This window comes from Paralichthys olivaceus, chromosome 5 (assembly GCF_024713975.1).
Source record: "Paralichthys olivaceus isolate ysfri-2021 chromosome 5, ASM2471397v2, whole genome shotgun sequence".
In the NCBI taxonomy this organism is placed as follows: domain Eukaryota; kingdom Metazoa; phylum Chordata; class Actinopteri; order Pleuronectiformes; family Paralichthyidae; genus Paralichthys; species Paralichthys olivaceus.
Window position 1 is genome coordinate 9,989,014 of NC_091097.1, and position 23,640 is coordinate 10,012,653.

The 23,640-nt window shown below is 40.1% G+C and overlaps 1 protein-coding gene across 1 annotated transcript; it reads left to right on the forward strand.

The window, feature by feature from the left end:
* The first annotated feature begins 543 nt into the window (after nucleotides 1–543).
* hs3st2 (heparan sulfate (glucosamine) 3-O-sulfotransferase 2) lies at nucleotides 544–20,009 on the forward strand. Its single transcript, XM_020094444.2, has 2 exons — nucleotides 544–1,495; nucleotides 17,921–20,009. Exons 1-2 carry the CDS (start codon nucleotides 981–983, stop codon nucleotides 18,537–18,539), a joined length of 1,134 nt encoding a protein of 377 aa, XP_019950003.1. The 5' UTR covers nucleotides 544–980; the 3' UTR covers nucleotides 18,540–20,009.
* The last annotated feature ends 3,631 nt before the right edge of the window (nucleotides 20,010–23,640 follow it).

Sequence of the window (23,640 nt, forward strand, 5' to 3'; positions counted from 1 at the left end):
GCAAACAACATGGCAACACAGGAGGATCAAGTGCCATCTTAACATTAGTGCTATTTAATGCCAGGGTATTTGGTTGTGTGTGCATGTGTGTGCGTGTGTGTGTGTGAAGAGGGAACTCAACATGTGGAGAATACAGCTCAGCCTTGATAAATCATTCTGTCTCAAGTGAAGAGCAAACATGTTGCACACAGGCAGAAAACTGCTAGCTGCTTTCAAACCCATGTGCCCTGGTGCAGGATCTGAAATGGAGCATGTTCAAAAGAACACACTGAACATAAGGGTCAGTTAACACACCTCCTGCAGCTCTGACATCCTGAAGAAATGGAGCTAATGCTGAAATGATTCTGTCACTCAGGAAGTTGCATCTTTGAATCCCACCCACACACATGATGTTCCCCTAAAATATATGTGGGATGTTCCTTTAAAAGATAAAACGCATGTTAAATTATGATCATGTGCGTGACGTCCGAGGGTTGATTAAATATTTATAGCCCGTGGCCTAAGTGCATATATCTTCAGCAACTTCATTATGAAAAGGAAAGGTGGGCTCTGCATCGAAATCCCCTCGGAGGCGAGCAGCATCGCGCTGGTGAGAGTTTTCAGGGAACCTGAGGACGCGCTGCACTTTTTCTCTTCTCACACCCGGAGCAACAAGGAGAAAGGAGGGATGAGATGGACGACAAATTCCTGTGGGACTCATTCTAAGACGCAACTTAAGAAGAACTTAAGAACTTGTCTGGAGGAGGGCTGCTCCCCTTTTTCCTGCGCGTAATCATATAATACTTGAAGTTCTCTGCAGCCTATGAAAAGAAATAATGACAGTTACGCGCAGTTGATGCCTCCAAGAAGCCGCCCCTATCCTCACATGCCAGTCTGTCTGACTTTAGAACCGATCTTATTATTGCCAGTCTCCCACCGCAGACCAAGAGAGGAGGAGGACTCCGATGGAAAACCATGCAGCACTTTGAACCCATGGAGACATGGCACATAGGTTCCTCTCATCTACGAACAGATTCAGCGCCAGATTCGCCTTCATCTTCACCGTGTCACTGTCCTGCACCTATTTGTGCTATAGTATTCTTTTTTGCCGCGGCACAATCATGACAAACCAGGGATACGAGGGGAAAAAGTGTCCGCCGAGCAAGACCGCAGCAGGGGGGAAGAAACTTCTTGGAAATGTGGAGGATTGCGCGTCGCTGGAAGTCCGGTCCGCCCTGGATCAAACCGCTGCCCAGCGAAGATCAAGTGAGCTCCGCGACCAAAGTAAAGCCCCCGCCTCGTTCGGGAGTCGCTGGACTGATACGAAGTTAAGAAACATGAGCGTGGTGCAGAAATATGGGAATAAGAAGCTGCCGAACGCGTTGATAGTCGGGGTAAAGAAAGGAGGCACCAGGGCGGTGCTGGAGTTCATCCGGATACATCCAGATGTGCGCGCACTCGGAACAGAGCCGCACTTTTTCGACAGAAACTACGACAGGGGGCTGGATTGGTACAGGTGAGGGGAAATAAAACACACAATACGATGGTCATTGATATTTTGTCTGACACTGCTGCTCCTTCTCTTTGATACATTTGTCCATGTCCCGCAGTGAAGTCTCTTCTACCAGGGCCCTCAGCCCTGCATGTGAAACCCCCCACTCACTTGGGGTCCTGGTGTTGACATATATCCATGCCAAAACGTTTATCATCTAAAAAGGAGGTCATGCTGTTTGCCTGTTTGTTTATTTGTGCTAAAACACTAGAGGGAGGGATGGGTTAGGGAAGAATCCATTTTAAAGAATATAAGTTTTAGTTTTTTCAGCTTTGCTCAATTTCCTTAGATGAGGCATTTTGGATCTCTGGATCTAGATGTAAAGAAAATCTGACATTTATGGTGTTAAGATCTGAGTTTGGACTGGGTGGTGAGGAAGATCAAATTTTTTATTTCCTAGAATAATAGTTAGATATGTTCTCTTGAGTGTTTTAGTTTAATAATCTAATTCATTTCACAATCTGAGGCACTTCACAATCCCATCGAACATGTTTGTTCTATAACTCCACAGCCTGGCACCAGATCTTTTGGGCTGCAACACACTGTACACATGAAAACACACACACACACACACACACACACATACATACGCACATCTCTGCTTCACCTCTCAGATCACAAGTTTGAACTTTGGCGTTCGCGCGATGTTGTTTTCCTCCGTGCTGCAGATGTGAGCTGTCAGCCGAGCGTCGTGGGGCTGAACAGACAGCTCCATGAGGCTGATGTGGGATCAGTTCACACAATAGCAGCCAAACAGCTCAGATGATGACATGAGCAGCCCCCAGGTTACCAGCTGTCTCCAACCAGGCTTACACCCAGGCACAAGATGTTCTTCCTTTAGCTGGTGAAGGCAAAGGCGCTCACAAGGTGCAACAAGCCCACAGCTTCATCCCTGCCCACCCACCTCTGTGACGCTCTGTGACTGTAGACGTATTCACCTTTAGATCTCAACATCTTTTCTGATTAAAATGTCTCTTACCTATTGAGTATGTCTGCAAATCTTAGATTCAGATTACTAAAATCAATCACAAAGAAGAAATCCAAGGTTTCTCTGAACAAAAACCTCAAAGATCAGTGTGAGGCTGAGAGCAGGCTGACTGAAAGGGATGAACTCAGGTCTGCTTTTGTCCTCAAAAACAGACTTGACGGCATTGTGTTACATTACACACTGACTTTTGGAGCCACCAACCAGCTTTCCACTCACGTACCCACAATGTCACCAACGTGGCAGGTACACACCACAGAGCGACGCTTCCAAGAACTCGGCACAAATGACAAAGTCTGTTCTCGGGCTGCACTGCAGGAATAAAGCAGAAGAGAATTATCATGTATATGAGACCCTGCCCATCATGTCTCAGCTGATACTTTGCTCAGGTCCCATTAGACATGCACACTAGGAGGTGTATTTTGGCTTTCAGCAGCCTGAGTGTGCACAATTTCCAGTAACTATCAATGCTTTTAAATACAGAATGTACATGTTCAATTTTGTTCCTGTAGTCCTGCACGTGCATAAAACATTAAGCTTGAGACTGAATAGTTCAAGTATATGACTTAGTTCAGGGGTTCCCAAAGTTTCCAGCATCTGACCCCCAAAATAACGGTGCCAGAGACTCATGAGCCCCATTATCAAGTATATCTGCAATTTTCTCAAAATTTTGAAATCTTTTTTAATTTGTAGAAAACATCTTGAGACCTCCTCCTCAGTGTCCTACAACCCCCTGGACTATCCTGACCCCTGGTTCGTGAAGGACTGACCCTGTGCAGTTCCGGCTATACCCTCATCAATGGGTTTTAAATCACTGTGCCACTTTGATTCTACTTTTTCCTAAGGCCTCATATCAGACCCAAAAATGTTTTCTTCAGTGAAAGTCTCATAGAGCTGAAAACATTTAATAAGTCTTTAAAGATTACAAAATAGGTTTTTACAAAAAAGGTTTTTACTAGTACTTTTTTAATCCCACTGCAAATGCAGTCTTTTCCTGTCAGATTCATATTATTTGACCAAATAAAATAGAAATTTCACTGAAGATGATGCCAATTTATGACAGAACTCTTTTAGATTCAAGACAATTTACCAGTTTGAAAACATAATCATCACTCAGAAATCTCATCCAGAAACTCAGGATCTAACTTACTTTGTAATTGCAATTTCTGATACTAATCTTAGTTCTCTATGTCTCACACTGCAACATTATGCCATTTCATTTGCATTCACAGGAAGGCATTGTTTTGCTTTTGAACAGTGGATGTAAAACTTCCTAAGTAGCTACTTTACTGGCTGTCAGTCTTTATTGTTTTGTGTATTGCACAAATTACTAGGTCTAGAAACAACACATTGACAAACAAAGGTGACGCTCTTTGTAATAATTAACAGAGTGAGCTGGGAAGCCAGTTAGATACCTCATGAAATAGCTTGGCACATGGAGGCATTTAATATGGGCTCAGAGGCTGTTCCTTCTCAGTGGTGCGAGGGTTGATTGATTTATGGAAACACATGCACACATCAGGCCTACTGTATATATACGAGCATCAATGCATCACGTTGACAAAGGTTAATCACACATTTACCAGGTAAACATTGGAAATGCAGCTGAAACAGCAAATGGGGTAAAACACCAATTTCCTTGAGTCATTTTCAAATGTATCACTACGCACTTTTTGCTTTTCACCGGTCATTTCATGCCTTGTGATTTCCCCAATACAGACCCCTAACCCTAACAGCGTTGAATGAAATGCTGGATTTTAGTGCATGACATGACACACTAACAGCTGAAAATGTATAGAATCTAGAATGGCACTCAGATAGCACATACCTCAGCCAAGTCTCCTTATGTAACCACATTAAATTCACTAGATCCAGATTTTTATTTGGATCCGCACCAAATTGCACACACTCATGAATATCAGCCCCTTAAACATGCCTGATGTTTTTCATTAATATCCATTTATTATTAAAGTTTGAAAGACAGCCTATCTCAGAAAATGTGTGGATTTGCCCCCTGATTCGGGTCTGCACCAAAATGTAATGGGTTCTTCCACAAAATTGAATGGAAACCAGTTTGTGTGATCTCGCTAACAAACTCACTCAGATGAAAACATAACCTCCTCTGCAGAGGTAATAACTGAAGCAACCTGATATAACTAACACTCCAATTTCCTTTATTCATTTTCAATTCTATCACTACCCACTTTTTTTTTTAATCATTTCACACCCCGTCATTTCTCCACTGACTGAACCCTAACATGTTAAAGGACATGCTGGATTTTACTGAAATGACCCGACACTGAATGATTTGAGATGTGAAATGTTCCCAATAGTGACATGCTATCTAAACACAATCCCATGAGGCCGTGTTTACTGAACACATCAGACTATGCAGGAAGAAAAGGACGCAGCAGATTCTCCAACATACGGAATCAAACACCAGCACAGCAGATATCATCCTGCTCGGACCATATCTACTCACCACAACAGCGACCATCCATCACATCAATCTTTCCACATCTTAATGCAGTTTAATTATGGAGTAGCAACTGTTTACTTCATCAATAAGCAAACTATCAGGCCAGAGGTTTGGGCCTCACAGACGTTCGATTTTGTTTTCTCAGTGTCGCTTTAGATTTAAGTAAAGATTAATCGAGCTCCCTCACTGAGGTGACGACTGCAACACAGTTCACAAACGTAAGATAAATAAACATCACCGTGGATACAAAGACTGGATGAATCCGGGCTGGAGAACATGTTATTCAACTTGACGAGTGACTGAGTGATGTTCATTGTTTCAGACTGGCCCTCAGTGATTATCTGTCACTTGCGTTTGTAGTGTTGGCAGCATGTCAAGTAAAGTATCTTTTCACTTTGATTAACTGTCACATTTGTCTCTATAGCAAGTAGCATCATGCATTGGTGCATAAGACATGTGCTTCTCTGCTTTGTCTCATTGAGCTTCCATGAGACGTTTTAATATTGATCTGTATCACGGTCTTTCTAACAATGGGACATCGATCAGTTATCTTTTTGATTCATAATTTCAATGACTTTTTTTATTGTGACTTTTTTCATGCAAGGTCAGAAAACCCTTTACTCCACATACTACAAACATAAGAAAACTAATGACCAGGAGATGTGTCTCAAGCTCCACAATACAACAGAAACCTGAAAATAATCTACATTAATCAATAACTAGAATGGCTATCAATACCAAAGCCTTACATTCCCCCTGTGCAACCACATTTAAATTCACTTCATATGGATTTTTCTTTGGATCAGCACCAAACTGCACAAACTCATAGATGGACGACTGGGCAAAACACCAACGGTTGAAAAAAGAGCCTCTTTAGTGGAGGAAATGAGTATAACTGTTTGTAGCAGGCCTGTTTATGGACATAAAAAACCCTTAAAAATATTAAAACATAATATATTTCAGAAGCTGTAAATTTTAACATTGTCGGCCACATTAATGGTGTGGCTCTCCAAACCTGGTCTAAATAAACTGTGTTACAACCCAGCTTGTAAAGGAAAGGACAGCAACATAAAACAAGATGTTGGTTGTTAAAATAAAGGTATTTATTGAAGAAGGTGAAAATGATTAATTAATTAGAACAAAACGAGGACTCTATACAAGAAAAAAAAATGACATGGCTAACTAGTCTACTTGAATGTGTCTACAATAACTTAACTTGTCCCAGTCCACAGGTAGTTTCTAAGAATTCTTTACGATCTCAGTTCATTTAACCAAGTGATCACAAATAGATTAACAATTGGTTCTCTAACAAAGCATGCTACATAACAGGCTGCTAAGATCAGCTGCCATGAATTACGTGCCAATTTAACACAGTGCGATCTCGACTGATGATCTTGATTTGAGAGCTGGTGACACTCAGGTGACAATCAGGTCCTACAGGAAGTAGGAACCACACTTCCGGGCTGTGTCCAATCAGCATGTGGTTCCATACATCCTTTTTAACTACAAATATAACTACAAGAGTTCGATACATTATAGAGAGGGGGCGGCGCTTACAAACGTAACGCCATCTCTCGAAAACTGCTCATCTAATAAATAATTCACAGTCGACAAAAACAGAAAGACAGATTTCTGTCTAAAATGATCTTGCACGGTGACTGTCTATTAACTGATACCATGCTAATGTAAAGATCTAACAGGAGCAAAGTTTGAGCTCAGGGTCATTCTTGACCTTGACCACAGTAGATTGGCGAAATCATTTTAATCACTATTATAGCCTCGCAGGGCTAAAATGGTCATCCATCAATTTTCTATTGATGTTCCGATCGAGTGCAGAGGTTCATTATTGACCTTGGTTTAAGTACCAAGGTGTAATTATAAATGATAAAAGACTTGACACAAACACCAACTTTTTTTTTTTGAGCCATCAACCACATCTCACAATCCTTATTAGCAAACACAAGGGGCTCCGGTGTTATCCCAAGAGAACTTGCAGGTGCTAATTAGGTGACTCGTCATTTTCAGCACTCGTGTTAAAAATACTCACAAGATATCTGTTGAAAAAGCGCGACACAAAATTACACTCCCATCAGTTTCCAGTGAAGTGGCCAGTTGTTCAGTTCAGCTACACAGTCTGTCCTGTTACATTAACCATGTGACAGATCATTTAGGATCAGAATAAAAATGGCGCAGTGTTCATTACGGCGCCTCCTGAGCCGAACACACACGGCCTCATTTATTTCGTGCGAGGGTGTTCACAAAACCATGCAGGACCTGATAAAACAGACATTCCACCGCTACCAATTTCCTTGAACTTTTCTCACCACTCTTTCTATTTCTCTGCAGAATCATAAAGATCAAACACAAACATGTCGCTATACACCATCAAGACTTAAAAGGGCATCTCAGCTCTATTGATTTCGCAGGAGTCAGAGGCACTTTCGTCGATTCCCCAAGAAGTGTTGAAATTGTATGAGAGGCTGCAGCCGCGAATATTCTCCAGGTCCACATTAATTGGCTTGGGGAGGCAGGGAGCTCTGGAACAGTATCATCAGAAAGGTTGATGAGGACAGAAAGTTAGATTGTTCTCATTTAACACAGAAAACTGCACATTATACAGCGAGGGATGGTCCGGCCTCACTCTGCATTATTAATGAGTTGTCTTCAATCCAGTGCAGCTCAGAGACATGCAGTGGTTATAAATAGTTAACTATTACGAACTCATCACATTTGTAATAAAACAATAGTGCCAGTTCTAGCTGGATACCGAGATGTTGTGTATCACATGTTGTCGAGAAAGTCTAATCATGTGATATATTAACAACTTGCAATTTTTTATTGATTAGTCTGTTGGTCAGTCTGCCACATTAAGTCAGGCTTGAATATATAATTAGAAGTTTTATATGCTTTGACCTGTATCACCATCATCAGGTCTAACTTTAAAATAGCTGATGCATGACATTCCCACCAGCCTCAACTGCACGTTGTGTTTGAATTAAAGGTTGGCTCATTAAAAGATGGTGAACAGAGTAAACACTGTACACCTACTTAAAAGGTCCCCTGTCAGTTTTATTTTCAAGTAGCTCTAGGAGTTACCTAACTACCGTTTAACGATCAAAGCTGAGAAATGCACACAGGCCATATTCAGGAACTATGATTTAAAATCAGCCGGTTGTGATGTCACACTGAGTCACTGCCCCCTTCAGCTGTTTACGTTATTCTTGAATTCATATTATATATTTATTTTTAAGCAAATTTTGATTTGGTTGTTTTCTCAATGTTAAGGGATGATCAGTCTCTCTTCTGCCTTGTTGTTGCTAGGGCTCCAGGGAGAAACATGAGAGACATATATTCAGAGATATCGATACATTAACCAGAGCAGTAAAAAAAAAAATTTTTGCAGTAAAATATCAATTTGTGGTGACTGCTGCATTACTAAACTTTTTCATATTAGGCCTATTGCTACAGTGATTTGAGTAGCTAATAGTATAAGGTATTCAAATCACTGTTTAGGTCAACAGTGACTTGAAGGACAACATATTGAAGGATAGTTTAATTCTTCACTGATTTACAGTAATCCATAATGTATAAGTAGCTTGAACACACCCCACTCAGTACTCCACACCCACTACACCCTAACAGTAGTACATGACTAGCGACCATCTAGTTTGTTTCTTGACTTGTCTAAAAGTCAACAATCCTTATCTCACCTCTAGAGATTTACAGCTTGTTCACTTTCACCTCTTGGCAAACCCAGCATGTCCCTGCTGACCAGGAATCAAATCCTGTATAAGCTTTTCCACGTCTGTCTCCCCTGTTCTGTCTTCTTTTGTTCTTTCTCACCATCTGAGTAGAGAGTGAACCTTCTAAAGGTGTGTGGACTGTCCAGTCTCTGTTTAAAAATACCCTTGACCGTCACATTGCCTAAAGCGATACTGTAAACCAGGAATGAACTTCTAAAAGCTCCACAGATGATGGATTCAGTTAAGATGCTGCTGTAAAACTGCACAAAGGAACTGAAGGTGTTACTGAGTGTGTGCAGGGGCAGGATATAATCTGCCCATCACCGATTCACTCTATCATTTATATTGTCAATGTTATTATAATCGAGGTCATTTCATGTGAATTATACTATTATAAAACACTTTTATTATCCCTGCCTTGCACATGATAGTAGAGTGTCGCCAAAAGCCTTTAAAGACCTGATTTTATGAGTTCATCTGTTCAAATGGGCCATTCCTCACAAAAATCCATTGTAAATTCATCATAAAAATGCACAAAATAAACAGTGTAAGTTTAGAAACAGCTTAACATTTCAGAGGCTTTCACTGTCTTTCTGTGTGTCTTTATTTCGCTGTCCCCGGACACTTCCCCATGCCATATGTTAATGTGACAGCTCATTGCTCAGATCAATTCAACGTGTTATTGCTCAAGGAGAGCAAGTGTCACTCATTTCCCTCTGCAGCCCAAACCATGAATAATTGTTATTTCAATGAAAACAAGAGACTGGAGTTGAAATGACAGCGATTAAATAGGATTTGGTCCAAGGTGAAATACATTATGCAGTTCTTTTTTTTACAGTATTTCAGGACTGTGTTATAAATATATTTTGATACCATTAAGTGGCTGAGAAAAGGCCTGATGTTGAAAAGATCCTCTGTTGCAAGACATCTGGCTCAGACAGTGTATTTGGAACCAATTTGTCTTTCATTAAATTAGAGAAATAGATGCTTGATGCTGAGGACGCTGGATTGTTATTCACCTCTGTTCCTCAATGAATTGGCCGCAGGATCGCTGTATTTGTCTGGACTGCTCTTTGTTAACTCTTAATAGACTTTCAAGGCGGCAGGTCTCTGTTGTCGTTGATTAATGATCAGATGTCATCACTGCTGTAATCTAAGTGACTGATACTTTAATAATGGAGCAGCCTCTCCAGCAGAGACCAGATCTATATGGTGTCATATCAGGCAAGAGCAAGATGACATTTTTAGGAAGTACGGGGGCACAGACATTATGAGAACCACGCAGCATAAGAACATTTTCTCTGCACAGTCTACCTGCGCAAAATAAACTGTTAATGGGTTTGGACGGCAGGGAGCAGGTCTGTGAGTGGTATTGGCTTTTTAGGACATTTCAGGACAAATGGTTTGTATGAAACATTATTTCCCAGCGTCAGTCTCAAAGAAAGTTTGCAAAAATAAAGAGGTTTGAATGGTTCAAAATTAAGACAGAGTATTAGGAACACTTAGTGGGGGTGGGGCAGAGGCCTGTTAGTCTGTGGACCGAGTTGAACCTTTTTCTATGTCCTCACATAAACTACAGCAATTGTCTGCCATCGGAACCCCGCGGCCAAAAATGTCTGTCTTACCAGATCATTTTGACTATCTGATTATTTTTAGTTCACCATTGTTGCTGCAGTGCTTTATATTGAGCTGAACTACAGGGCTTTTGTTTTGAAAAGTAGTGAAATTGGGTCTGATGATTGTGTCGCAGATGATATAAAAGCCACACATGTGAACAGTAATGAAGCAAATTCAGTTTCATTTTATGAAAAACTATTAAATCTTCATTGCAGATAAACCAGGTAGGATGAGCCTAAACTTCACTCTGCATCATAGACTGTTCATTAAAAGCACTGCACATAATATACAGCACACAATAACAAAGGTGTGCTGTTAGATCATATCACTCCGCATATCTAACTCCTCATCTCTCACATCAAGTGCACCATGTTAATTAGTGGCTCATGTCATTTAAAGAATAGAATAGCAGTACCTACATAATCATTTGAGAAAAGTAAACAAAAAATGGAATTTGCTTGCACTCAAAGCAGTTGGAATCTCTGATTAAACATATTACTTACGTATCAAAAAAAACAGCAATTACCCTGAGGTTTCTGTGATAGGGTCTAGGGACAATGCATAACTCAGACACTTTAATAAGCCTGAAATGTTCTTAACCAGACCACAATACTTGAGCAAATTAGTCCCACTTTTCACTGCATTCGAATATATTGCATACGCATATTCTCTCCTGAGTTCATGATCACTGCGGTTCACTTTTGTACTTTGTTGCGTGCATTTGTGTTGTTGTAATTCAATCCGAGGGTTCGTAAACATAAAGATGCAATTCAGTAGATTTCATAATTGTCTGCTGAAGTTAATGTTTGACCTTTTGTACTAGAAAGTAGTAGAAATATCACCATGAAGCAACATTTTGTCTCTGCACCAAAGCTTTTTGTGTACAGTATAACCAAGGACTGTGACTATCATTACTCTGCATGCTGCTCCCTGTGTAATAACACATCGGCAATGAGAGCCCAGGAGCCTTCTTCTTATAATTTACTGTGTAACTGTTTTGCTGTTAAATTACTCCAGAGACTGGACAAACACAGTATGTAATAGATACTTTGATTTGGACCTCTCTCTGGCCCAGCCTATGCATATGCCTGTATATTGTTTAATAGTCTCGGTTCATTATTAGCCATTGTAATGATAAACATTTATTGTCCAGTGGGAGGTAAAGGCCATTGTCTAAATCTCTGTGCTCCTGGCCTGGCAGAAACACTTTGAGATTAATGGCTTCTGAGTAAAATCCTCTTCAGACCAGCGTTTGCCTGAAATCTTCCAACTCATTAAACTGTAATATTAGTAATTGTCTGTTTGCACAAAATAACGATTAATTGTATGAGATGACGGGAAGATGACGTGTATTCAACACTGGTTAGTTTCCAGTTGAGTTAGTAGATGAGTGTAGGTGTGAGTTGGAAAAAAGTTTTACCCTTATTTACCTGACAACATACAAAACTGATGTTTTTACATGTTTGTATCACACATGTAAGTACACCACATGGTGAATGTATATTTTACTGTATGTGTAATGATCAACCACATGTCTTTGTTGTTTTGAGATGAAACTTGCATGTTGCATGCGTAGCCCTGCAGCAAACATTTACTGACAACTTGGACTCACAATATGCAACATTCTGTTTTAAGTTCAGACCAGAGTGAAATGACAGTAATAAATTCTGAGTTCATTGATTGTTCACAAGGAGATGATTCAAAGCTGACCTTTACTTGTTCTGATGGTCTGCATCCCAGATGAACCTGCGTTTGCTCTTTAGAAGTTTCCCTGGTTCAACAAGACGCATTGTCTGGAGCTGAAGAGTCAACTGTTTCACTGCAGTGAGAAAACTTGCATCCTGGAAGTGATGCAGCGATATATAAACTTTTGACAATATATATACTTCCAGCAGGATAACGCACCATGTCACAGACTCACATCATCTCAAACTGGTTTCTTGAACATGACAATGAGTTCACTGTATTCCAATGGCCTCCACAGTCACCAGATCTCAATCCAATAGAGCACCTTTGGGGTGTGGTGGAACGGGAGATTCGCATCATGGATGTGCAGCCGACAAATCTGCAGCAACTGCGTGATGCTATCATGTCAATATGGACCAAAATCTTTGAGGAATGTTTCCAACACCTTGTTGAATCAATGCTACGGAGAATTAAGGCAGTTCTGAAGGCAAAAGGGGGTCCAACCTGGTACTAGCAAGGTGTACCTAATAAAGTGGCCAGTGAGTGTGTATATAATATATATACTCACTTAAATACACATTCTGATTTGACATCTCTATTTGGAAAATAAAGTTTTTATTCTTTGTTATTGATTATGTTCATCATTTTTTCATCGTGCATTCGTTTTTTGACTCCTAAGTATTTTCTAAGCAGGAGGCTAAAATGCTGTTCCCCCTTTTCATGTAATGGTCCCGTTGCCATGAACATTAGCTTGTTCTGATCACAGCAGTAGTTATTTATTGATTTATTATATTTATTTGCGGTAGCTACCAATGCATAAAACTCATTAAGGACTGAGTTTCCTCTTTCCTGATTAGATGTTTTTCAGATCAGTGTGAGCTCATTCAACCCTTTAGGAAACTAGAAACCGGTCCATTGACACATAGAGAGTTCTCTCCAGAAGTACAAAAAAATTGTTTTATTGATTCCTTTTGCTTTAGTAGTCCACGTTCTTCAAATGTTTTCAGCATTCATTTTAATGAAAGATCCATCGGACAAAGTGTAACGATGTAATTGTCCTGCTTTAACACTGCAGCAGTAGAAAATGCAGCGTATTCTCCCAGTGGAAAATCTAGGCATAATGGAGAGTCCTTGGAACTCTCAGACAAAGACAACCATGTTTGTGGCGTAGTCCTCCATAATGATATAGCAGCTCCAGAGGGAACTGAGTGTGAACTCCAGACCTCCTGCTTCCACTGCACCAACAGAGATAAATCGTTCAGTGAGATGGCCTGCAGGCTTTTTTAGGGTCACTACAATATGCAGACTGGCTTTCAGCTCACTGTAGCAAATTAATGAGTGGCAATAGCTGTTTTCACTGTTCACCCTGACTACCTGAAGATAAGCATTGCAGAAAGGTGTTTGTTTTGTTTTTTTTACTCCTCCTCTTGTAGATAACAAAGCCGGCTATCATAAACTAATTTAATCAAATTATTACAGACCAGAATTGTTAGAAAAAGAATATTCCAAGATGGCAAAGTGATGATTTAATGTCATGCCATCTTTCTCTTAGTTAATGCTATATTTAATGATGATTAAATGCAACTTCTGAATAAGTCTAACTAACTATGCCATTTCCCTACACAAACTACCACTAGAATCGTGCACAGCATCAAATACAACGCTGACACATCCAGCCCGAGTAAGCTTTTCACCATGTTATCTTATTTAACCAGGAACAGGACTCTGAACAGATCCTCCACACCTGACTACATTTTCGCAGAGTGATTAAAATGTCACTGCCGGGCCGGTAATTCATCCTGACGTCAAGTTTCACCAAGGATTGTGAAGAAAACTGTAAATTACCCGAGGAATTTAGTGTTGATGCTGCTTGTGAAGGTGGTGATCAATCAGGGCACTTCACTCAAATGTCAGTTAATCAAGGATCGTGTGTCAGGGACTGTCTGTGTCCCCCAAAAAAGCAACATACTCAGATTAAAGAGAGTTTTAATGTTGCACAAAGACGCTGTGAAAAGAATCAGTGATTACCCTTGAGGCAGTTCTGCTGGAATTACAATCATGTAGGTTTTCTAATTACAAATAATTACTACAGAGCAAGATATGAGGAGCTTTAACTAAAAACACACCAGAACCTGCTGCAGTGAAGACCCACAGTTTTATCTTTTAGTTTCAGATGCTGAGACATTCTTGGGGGCATAGGAGTAAAAAAAAAAAAATATTCAGGACAAGTACTTTTCTGATGGCTGGTTCAGACACCGGCCTCAGGTATCATGTGTCCCCTTCCTGCTCTGATTCCTGTTATCTCAGTAACGAACAGATACGTTAAATGAGACTGCTGCTGCCATGTGTCTGAGCCAGCAAAGAAAAGTATGAATTAAAAATGATGAATTTCATGTCTTCACTTGCATCCTACTTGTTATATCCCTTAAACAGGGACATATGGCCATTAAGGATTAATATGGATCCATTACAATCTTTGATTTAAAAAAAAACAAAAACATGTTAATAGATAGAACTGTCATCCCCGCAGTGTTCCTCATTAACATCACTCCAAGACAGGTGACTTGGAAGTTGTTGGTCAAAGCTGCACCTACTCTCATGAAAGCATCTGTTACAAATGTCCCGGCTTTCAGGTAAAAACCATAAAGACTACCATGTTTTGATCATCAGATCGCGCCTTGTCGTCCCTGGTTGCAGTTTCAGTTAGTTAAACAAGCCTTTGATTGGACACCTGACTACTGGTGAAACATCAGACACCCGGAGCACAGTGGACATGGGTGTCAATTTAATGAGTCACTGAGCAATATTAGAGTTACGATGAGATGATGCACAGCAGCCGCGTCTGCTCCTGTTTTCATCTAATGTCGTGCAAACCGACATTGAAGATACAATGAATTTCTCACTTAATTGGTAGCAACTTGTTTTCCACGCGGAGTTCTGTCACGGATGGAATTCTCCCAGAAGAGGACACCACCACCATTCAGGATTTATTCAACCTTCGCTCACAATTAATTTTAATTACTGCAGATTGTTTTTGAGCATGTTTCTATCCATCTGTTTTTACACACATTTTCACATTGCTCGCAAAAAAACAATCCTGAGCAGAAATACCTCAAATGTCTTTATTACTATCTTGTAAAACACATATTATTCCTTAACTAAGCAAAGTATTCAGACTACATGCTAAAAGAATAGTTCACCCAAAAATCTACTCACCACTATGTCGATGGAGGGGTGGGTGAAGTGTTTGAGTCCACAAAACCCCACAAAACACTTTTGAAGTGTCAGGGTTAAACACTGTTGCAGCCAAATTCAATCCAATTCTTTAATACCGAGAATATGGTGGTTTTTAGAAAGTTACATTCTAATTCACAATAACTGTGTTTCCATCATAGGAGCATTCCCCAGGAAGGGGGAACCTTTCCAGGAACTCATTTCACCTGCAAGGACCTGGGTCTAAATTAATCTCTGGGAAAATCTTTTTTTACCCTGTAAAAAGTTCATGCTCTGTGGGGTACTGGTACGTCTAGTATTTTGGGCGTTTTAAATAAACTTTGTCCCGAGTGCTCAATTTGAATCCCCTTCATCTTTACAGTTGTAAAGCATTACTCTTTTTATTTAGTGTCATTGTTATCGTATAGACTGCTGCGCTACCACCGCCTGGTGGACTGGAGTGGGGTGGTTTTATGTAGCCGTCGGTTGTTCACACGTCAACAGGCTATTTTTGTCTAATTTCTTGGTCTTTGGACTACCGTGGAAGTGCAAGTGTGCAACGGTCTTTAGTTCCTTGAAAATAGTTCCTGGGACTAAAAGGAAAAGGAAAGGAAAACTGGACAGAAATTCCTGAGTGTCTGTTGTATGAAGCAATATCCGTGTTATAACACTATTAACCCTTCTTCACAGTTCTGTGATAATTGATCTCATCTGTGCTGCTGTTCTCACAACATGTTCCAGTCAGAGTTTTAACACCTCTATTTCCATCTTGTCAATATCAATCCCTTAAGTGTGCTACAGCCTCCATGTAACATTCGTGTACTTTATCCAGTGCCAAGACTCAGTCAGAGAAAACAAACATAGGGGCTATCAAAATCAATAACTCAAGGCACGTTAGCATATGTTGCAAGTTCCTCTGATGGACACACTCACTTCAGAATTTTTTATTCTGTATCCAAAGAAAAACAACCTGTGTGAGAGAAACATTTCATCGAGAAATCTCCCCTTATTTCATATAGTTTATGTAGTTATAGTTGCCAGTCAGCTGTAAACTTTACATACTTTTTTAAGCGGAGCCGTCTGTGACCTTTTGCTGTGTGTGGTGCCGTTGTCAGCCCAGTCTTAAACAGTTTTGCAGTTTCTGAACCAGCACATGGTGGATATTCTTCTCACCTACACAATCTTCATCTCAGAGGACAGTGAAAATATATGGAACTGACAAGGCAGATAACGAAGACAGTTTCCTCAGCAGACAAGCCAAGATCTGTTGAGATTCTGCACCTCCTGGAAGATGGCTGCGAGTCTTTTTAGTGTGTTGCAAAGCTGTTTGCTCGAAAAGGTGCTGTTCTCATAAAAGATTAATAGTTGCCTAGTGGCCCTGAGGCACCCGCGCCAGAAACTCAGGATTCATAAATAAAGCTAAATGGATCAATATTTCCAAGACTTTAGAGGTAACCTATGGCTACCCCTACCTTGAGAGAGAATGCTTTGAGAAAGGTTAGGTTTTAATCGAAGCCTTCCCACAGTAATAATAAAGAAAGTGTGGTATTTAATCATCAAAACTGCGTGGTAACATACCTGGAATCCAAAGACTGATTCATATGCTGTGAAACAGAGAAATTCAGCCGCTATATCCTCTGTAATGATAAAAGTAAAAGACCATTTTAATGGCACCGTTTTGGAATTATTCTTCCACCAACTGCAGAGTGATTGTGCTGACACTACAGTGGAGTCACTGTTCTATTTAAAGGAAGCAGGAACAAAAGAATGGATGACATGGACATGTCACAACGGCCAACACCAGATGGCCATTAATCAACTTTTACTGAAGCAGAGTGCCAAAGCAGAATGACGTATTACACTGGGAAGGGAAACACACGACAAATGTAAATATTTGCCTGTAGTTTGCAAAGCCATTAGCCTGGCAGCATTATGACGATAATTATGATCCATGTATTTGTTGTACAAGCTGTCCAGTTACCAATGAATCTCATTGTGTTTATGGAGTTTTGGAATATAGCTGGAAGTTTGATGGTTCTCAATTCTTTGATATATCCTTAAACTTTTTTTATAAATAATTATACTTTCTTTAAAGTAACAGATCTGTATGAGTCACGTAAATGTTTTACCTTTATTTGATGAAAGGTTACAGGTCATGTTTTGAATCTAACAGCTAATTCCAGAAATCTCCAAAAACGTATATTCTATCGGCTTCACACCAGCTATGTGTATTGTTACGGACGCAATGAAGTGTAGTGTTTAATTTGCTGCAATTTGGACATGACAATATCAATAAACCTTGAATACAGGGAACCAGCGCTCGGTAGCAGCTGTGATGCAGCTTCCAGGTTCTGTGGACCAGCAGTCGGCCTTTACATGCCACGGTGCAATTACTACAGGTCCCTTTCACAACAGAGGGAAAGCTGCAACCAGCATCACCACAGGCCCACTTCATACAGACATGTTAATGGGGGGTTTTAAATACGAATGATCCAAGTAGGGATACTGATTGCATTCCTAAATTAAAATTTACCATGTCACATCTACATCTCTATAATCACCATCATCCACAAAACAGAAAAACCATGTGAAACACTCCTGTACAGGAAAATTACAACTCTTGCTGACTCATCCATCTGTCTGCTTCTGTTTTTTCCTCTCCCAAGGGGACTGATGCCACGAACACTAGACAGCCAGATCACATTAGAGAAGACACCCAGCTACTTTGTCACCAGAGAGGCACCCAGACGCATCTCCAGCATGTCCCACGAGACCAAGCTGATTGTTGTGGTGCGTAACCCGGTCACAAGAGCCATCTCCGACTACACACAGACTCTTTCCAAGAAGCCCGACATTCCTACATTTGAGGACCTGGCCTTCAAGAACAGAAGTTTAGGTCTCGTTGACACCTCCTGGAACGCCATTCGGATCGGAATGTACATCCTCCACCTGGAGAACTGGCTGCAGTACTTTCGCCCGTCACAGATGCACTTTGTGAGTGGCGAGCGGCTGATCACTGATCCAGCAGGGGAGATGGGCCGCATTCAGGACTTCTTGGGACTGAAACGAATAATCACGGACAAGCACTTCTACTTTAATCGAACCAAAGGCTTCCCCTGTCTGAAGAAGCCTGAGAGCAGCAGCCAGCCACGCTGCCTTGGCAAATCCAAGGGGAGGACTCACGTATTGATCGACCAGGAGGTCATAGAGCAGCTGCAGGAGTTTTATAGGCCATTTAATATCAAATTCTATGAAACAGTGGGACAAGACTTCAAGTGGGAATGAGGGTGCCATATAAAAACTGTCTGGCCACCTCTTGCAACATTTTAAAATATAAATGGTCGAGGGTAAAAATGTTAAAATCTACTGAACTATGTTTATCTTGACAAGCTTAATATTAAAGCTCAGACATTAGAAAATAATCATACACATGGATTCATATAATGCTGAGTTACTCTGATAATAAGTGCCATTTCTTTAAAAGATAAAATAATGACTTTTCTCTACTGTAAACCATGACAGAATTCATCAATCGGCAGCGAGCATCAATTCATCAACCGACAACTCCCAACAGCATAGCTACATTAATGTCACTGCTTGAATGTTCATTATCGATTGCTTATTTATTTATAATTTCCAGTCAGAATTTACCACTGCTGTACGGTTAAAATGAGATCTCAACATGGAGTTGCGGTACAATCTCAAAAAATGAAAAATAAACTCACCCTATCAGCTATTCTGCACTGAAATGTATCTATTCATTGTTGACTAAAGCTCAAAGGAAACAGTGACAAATTTAAGACTAATAAATGTGCTGTAACTCTGAAGAAAAAAATAGAAGCTGTAAAAAGAGAAATGATAAAAGTTAACATTTGTGGAACTCCCTTCAGCTTTTTTCTGTGATAGTATTTTTGTTGTGATCATTGAAATAAAAGGCAAAAGGGTTGAATTATTTATTTGAGATATTTTCCACTTGTTCTTGCCTTAGCAAAAATCTAGTATCTAGTTATAGAGTCTAGTAACAGAGTACAATCAGAAGTGTACCCTGAGGTTGTGGGATATCAAATACAGTCAGGACTACAGTTACAGAAGAGTGAGAAGGTCTTTCTCGCTCCTGCAGAATTTATAACAATGTAGTACCAAGAAGTTTGCATTGAGTCTCTTGAGAGATAAAATGTGTCTTTCCAAATGCTGCCATGCATGTCATTGAACTCATTAACGTTCAAAATTTCCTCATTTGATGGACTCGATCTCGCTCCCTCTCTGAATGGGTTTCAATGATAAGCAGCCAGATTAACCTCCTTAATTTGCACCTGAAAGCCAATCAGAGTTGTCACTGACAATTTCCCCTATGAAACCTCCAAAAGCCTCAGCACAGAAAGGGCAAGAGAGTTGGAGAAAACCAAGGAAACCCTAGAATAAGGGATATTAATACAAATAAATCCAACGCATTGTGCAACTCTGTTCTATGAAATGTGACAAAAAAGTTACCTTGAAATTGTTATTGTAAATATGACATTGACGTCGTAATAGCACAGGATTAAGAACACAGACGACCTCTGCAATTATTTAATCAAATTCAGGGAAAATATTGATTTTCGCTTTTAAAAATCATTCAAGTAAAATAGAGATTTTATTTTTATGGTTAGCTAACTGTCAATGCCGACATGTTGTTTCCCTGAATTGTTATTGTGATCTTTTGTACTCACTGGCATATCTGTAATTTTGCAGCATGAAACACTAAATAAATACTAAACATTATTCTGGATGTGTCAGAATAGTTAGTATATGAATATTTACTAAAGAATACATTAATTCAACCAGATGTCTTGGTAGAATCTTCAAACCTTTTGTGTCATCTCCATCAAAGCTCCAGTTAGACGTCATGTGTCACATGATATTCACATTCTAAATTATTTCAAACAAAAATATTGCCAGTGGAGGGATGTGCATAAATATCATCAGTATTGAAACCTCACCAAAACATGTCTGTTGTTTTTAAGTTTCACTTATGAGGCAATACAGCAACTCAAAACTATATTTTACACATGTATTAATACTATACATTTTTCTGAGGGAGTTTTAACTGAAAATATTAGATAAGATAATATGATTATTCGAGGAAAACTGTCATCTTAACAGCTATGTTAAGATGCTATGCTACGCTAACAGTGAAACAGTAGGAACCTTTTTCTGTGACCTCTTGCAAAGGTGTTTAACTCAGTGCATTGTTAAATTCATTGCTACGGGGCTGTGAATTTTGCAGTCACTATCCAGTCACACACTTAGACTAATGTGCAAATGTGACAATGTGACCTCCCGTATTAAGGAAATTACACATTTGCTTGCATTCTGCCTGCTCCTCTAGCACATGTCCGAGGGCCAACAGCCATATTTAAACTGTCATTTGTGATATTCTCCATTAATTTTTCATTAACCTGCCAATGCCGTCTGCCACTGCCTGCTACTTAGTGAGCCATCACCACACATGCCAGTTTAGCATTAAGCTCAACTTTATCTCAGTTCAGTTAATTATAACTTTTCGCCCAGCATGCTTAGGGCTTCATGACATGGCAGCGAAAAAATAAAGTCTCCCACGCCTCTGCTACAGTGTAATACCCAATGAATATTTTAGATTCGTTATCTGTCCTGCATCTGGCGACCGTCCATGTAACTTCTGTTGAAGGGTATTAGGTTTTTGTGGGGGGGGGGGTTGGTGGTCTCCTCAACAGAATACAAATTTAAAAGAGAAGGAAATGGCAGCTTTTACAGTTCTGCACATATTTCACTTGAATGCATGTGATCATTAAAGTTTTATGCTTCACAGTATCAACCGCAAACTATTTCCACACTGCCACACAAGTAGCTGTACCAAAGGAAGAAAAATATAAACACAGATGCATACAATGTAGTTAATCCTCATTAGGAGAAAACAAAGTATTCATTGGGCAACTAGAAGCTGTCAGACTGACCATTCTAACCTTCAAAGTAAATACCAAAGATGCTGTTGTAAATGTCATGAACTTTCAAAGACTCTGAGGTATAACACTCCTCTGCCACTCATTGGAATTATCAAACAGAGTCTATTTATTTGACTTTTTTCTTTAATAAATACAAATATTGAAGAGTGATTCAAATTACAGACTGCAAAGCTGCTGAGGTATTTCATAAGGTCTGCCTTGAAAACCGATTGAAATTCTACTGATGCGTCAGCCCTGACACTCTGCACACTTCACAAACTCGTGTCTATAATCTCTGCATTGTGGGGACAGCATCTAAAGAGAAGCAGCTGCAAATGTGCTGTGTCCCAGGAAACACAGTAAGTATATACCGCTTCAGAAAAATGTATCAATAACATAATAGAATAAAACAAGTCTTACATTATTTATTTGCTTGTTGCTTTCAATGCATCAAGTTTGCTTTTTTCAGCCTGAAATCTCAGCGGCAGTTTCAACTGCAAGACAGTTTCCATTTGGGGGTTGAAGTATTTATATCGAGACACCTCCTTGCCCCCCCTAATGAGCCAAGCCATGGAGGATAATAAGGATGCTCCTTTCTCTCCAATGGACAATGAGAAGAGCAGACTTCCCTTTGGATGATTTGAAACCTGGCAGCCAGAGACCCCTCCAGAGGAAATCTCATTAAATACTAAAATGGCATGCGAGCTAACCTCTACCTGCATCAGTGCACCTTTTGAATATGTCACCCCGCTTTTTCCAGGAACATGTTCTATCACGGAGCATCGCACTTCAAGCTGTGTCTCTAAATTAAAAGATGTTACATAAAGATTGATTTATTTTGTCTGCAGAGGCATGTTGGTATTTTCTTGTCTCTCTGCTGTGCTGCTTTATGCTTGATGTAATACAACCGACGAGCTCTGTTCCATACTAATGAAAAATTCCCCATTAAAGAAGCCATGTATTCTTTAGGAAAGATTAACACGACCGCACATGCACAACTACTGTATGTTCACCCAAACCACTAACCAAAGTGAAAACCTTTCCCCTCACCTCATTTCCTTTGGGTCTGTTGAACATGTGCTGCTCGCCTTACCTTCCAAAAGGTCAAGTGCAGAACAGGTCTCCAGGCACGCACTCAACTAATTAAGTAGCAGTGGTGCAAAAATGCGTACCTGCTGCAGGGATACCGCAGCAGTCGGTAGCCACCCTCTGGGGTAATGCATATATTGTTTCACATGCAAGCGAGGTAGAGATTTGCATAACATTGCTCTCATGCAAAACATAAAAGACCTCTACGCCGTGGCAGGAAAAGAATATGTATGGCAGTAAAAATATACCCACTGTCTCTTGTTAGTTTCTTTTCATGTTTGCAAGCACAAATCAAAGAAAATGTTCAGTAATTGAAATACGACACTTCTGCCTTTGAAACTTTAATCAAGGCCAGGAAATGAAGCTGTGGAATCTCATTTTGTCAGATTAAAGCAAATGTTCCTTGACAAGAACTTTGATGCAACTCACATGAACTTTGAGTCCACTCACACTATTTCCATTTTTGATCAATAACAACTGCTGTTTTTAAATGATTCTTATTATCAAGACCTATTTCTTTATGCTTTTACATTTCTATCACACCTTGTTGGTTAACATCATTTTCCCACTGCAGCAGTATCTGGCACATGCAAGTCATCCGCTAAACAACATTATAGTCCGATGGCATTTTGCTGGACAAGAAAGCTCAAACTGGAAGACAAATGATAACATAGCAACTGTTATGGAGGCTGCAGTTTTGCAATTCAAACAAGTTTTCAGTGTTGGCTGAGGGCTGGACTCTGCCCGCTGCTTTCCATTTAAATGTGGGATCACATAGGAAGTCATTTCAGTGTACAGGCTTGTGCCCAAGGGACCCCCAGAGGAAAAGAAGGGGTACGCAGTGATAACAGACACCCTCTCCAGGACGCCTGATAAATGCAGTCAGTCTGAGTCTGTAACTTAGATAATTAAGTTCTTATTCAACTGAGGGATTGTGCCCAACAGCAAGTTCAGGAGAGCAGAACACAATGAGGATCTCAGCCAAATGACTTCCACTTACCCAAACTTTCACCACGTTTGTCACTCTTGCCAAACCCTGCTGGCCTCATGCAGCTATGAGCAGCTCAAGATTAGAGATCCTGAAGCTTTTAGAAATCCCAGCAGGTGGTGGAGATCATTGGTACTTTCAGTCTAAACAACACTAGGAGTTTCACTTAACCACTAATGGGAAAGTATCGAGTATTACTGCGAATCACTGAACAGTAACTTCCACATACACACAAGTTCCACCATCACACATTTCAAAGGCACAGGGGACTGTCACTAAAATTCAAATATAATCATTTTTGCTTATATTTGCTTTTATTTATTTGTGATTCTGTCTTCACTTTAATACA